This window comes from Anneissia japonica, unplaced genomic scaffold (genome assembly GCF_011630105.1).
Source record: "Anneissia japonica isolate Jap-2015-1 unplaced genomic scaffold, ASM1163010v1 scaffold288267_len60626_cov154, whole genome shotgun sequence".
In the NCBI taxonomy this organism is placed as follows: Eukaryota; Metazoa; Echinodermata; class Crinoidea; order Comatulida; family Comatulidae; genus Anneissia; species Anneissia japonica.
In genome coordinates, this window is record NW_022743127.1 from 22,088 (window position 1) to 24,245 (window position 2,158).

Below are 2,158 nucleotides of genomic sequence, written 5' to 3' on the forward strand. Positions count from 1 at the left end.
AGAAAACTTACCTATTGAGCAATTGACACCCTGCCACTCGTTCGAACAGAAACATTGATAACCATTTGGTGGAAGGTGCAGACAAGAGCCACCATTTTCACATGGATTCGTGGCACAAGGAGATAGAGCTGAGAAAAAAAAAAACGGAAAAAAAACAACATAATTACTTCTCTTTACTTTAATTATGATCAAAATAGTCATACAGTAACTCTTATCGAATAGCTCAAAGTAGCGCAATTTATTACCTGCTCTTTTTTGGACTTTATTGGGACCTACTTCGAAACCTACCAATTAGGCCTACGTTCTCAGTATTTCTGTAAGACATTTTCCTGTATAAATAGTCCTTTGGATGATGAGACATTAAGTCTTTGTTATCATTTGCACATACTAACAGTGTAAAGGATAGGTATCAAAGGGATAATACCTACTCCAAGAAATGAAATACACGGCATTGTGCTTGGATTAAATATTTCTACTCTTTATTGGGTCATCGTCAGGATGATTTCTGACCCAGAGAGTCGAATTATTGAATCAATCCTATCACGATGGCTTGTATGTCCTATTTCATTTCTCGGAATAAGTATTGTTCTTTCGTATTTGAAACTAATCAGTGGACCGACCTCTGGTAAAAGATTTCAAAATCAGTTTCAAAAGATTAGGGGTTGTCTCCCGGTCTTACCGAGATAGGCGTTCCCCGGAGACATCCATACTTTTTTTTTTTTTAATTCAGCATAGACCATTATACTTTTTGATTTAACGATATCTTTTATTTGTATGTTATATATTAAGCCTTATAGGTTTTTTGTTTGTTTGTTTGTTTGTTTTTGTTTTTTTTATTTTTTTTATTTTGTTCTTTTCTTACATTTGTTTACAAGTATTATTAGAATCAACTAGGCCTAATTCTAATTCAAAAAATGGGCCTAATAGTAATACAGTAGTCACATTATTATTACTATGATGATGATGATGATGATGATGATGATGATGTTGATGATAATAATGATTGTTATCATTACCATTTGCTATAGGCCTAATGATCAATATTACTATTACCATACCATCACCTGATTATTAAATTGTGTTCAAATATTTCTCTTACTTGATTCATATGAGAGTGACCATCCTTTCAGGTTTACATTTTTATCCGAGGTAAACAAAATCACCACCTGATTAGTTTCCAGTGTAAAAGGTAGGGGTGGCGGAACATAATACCCGTCGTACGTTAAGTTTACTGGAACATTTGTATCAGTTTCTCTTGTCTCAATGAAGAACGGGTCTGGCGCTATCTCTATATAGTCTTTATAACGTTCTATTTCCAAATGACTGAACGTAAATGTTAAAAATGAAGCATTTGCAACGCGAATGTTGTAAAAACAAATAAGCCGTTGTGTGTAATTAGACGGATAGTTTGGTGACGTCACAGTCCCCGACGGAGTATAGGAATCAGATCCACATCTGGTTGAAACTTCAAAACACAATACACAACATAAATTGATAGGCTTATATGTTTATTTATATACACTTCATTTTAGTATAGCTACTAAATACGCACCTCTTTACAGCCGCTTGTGTCACGGATCACGCCCATACGCAATTCAGCACAAGTTATGGGTTATTCTCCTACCTTTCCTTAATGATTAATATGATTAACATATATTCATATAATTATAGACTAATACACGTAAAATCATACGATCAAAGGTAGGTTTTTCAGTTCATGAAAATAATACTACGGAGGTTGCTTCATAGACATGGCCTAACACGTCTCAGTGTACTTCAAAAACAGTAATAAATTGATACATGAGAAATAAATGATATAGTGGGGTACCGGTAACTTACATGCAGACTGTTCACATTGCTGACCATTAAATTGACCGTTGCATAGACACACGTAACCAGGCTCTAAAACAGATTCCACACACGTAGCGCCATTGCGACAGGGACTACTATTGCAAGCTGAAAGTGATAAAATGTGTAACTTACCCCTAGAGTGAAAATCACAACCAAAATTATCAAAAGAATGCAAACAGTTTGTCAGTTGCCACGATTAAACGAAATAACGAAAGGCATACAAGATGTTATTACCACAACCAAATTAAATCATGTATATATATGTATATATATATATATATATATATAAATATATATATATATACAT

The 2,158-nt window shown here is 33.9% G+C and overlaps 1 protein-coding gene across 1 annotated transcript in view; it reads right to left on the reverse strand.

Moving 5' to 3' along the window:
- The window catches only part of LOC117119389, a gene marked incomplete at its 3' end in the record, with an annotated part of 24,919 nt that overhangs the window by 22,084 nt on the left and 677 nt on the right, over positions 1 to 2,158 (reverse strand). The window contains exons 2-4 of the mRNA XM_033264190.1: positions 1,840 to 1,956; positions 1,100 to 1,465; positions 12 to 128 (exon numbers count right to left, since the gene is read on the reverse strand). Of these exons, the coding sequence (XP_033120081.1) occupies positions 12 to 128; positions 1,100 to 1,465; positions 1,840 to 1,956 (600 nt within the window). The remainder of the gene's footprint in view (positions 1 to 11; positions 129 to 1,099; positions 1,466 to 1,839; positions 1,957 to 2,158) is intronic.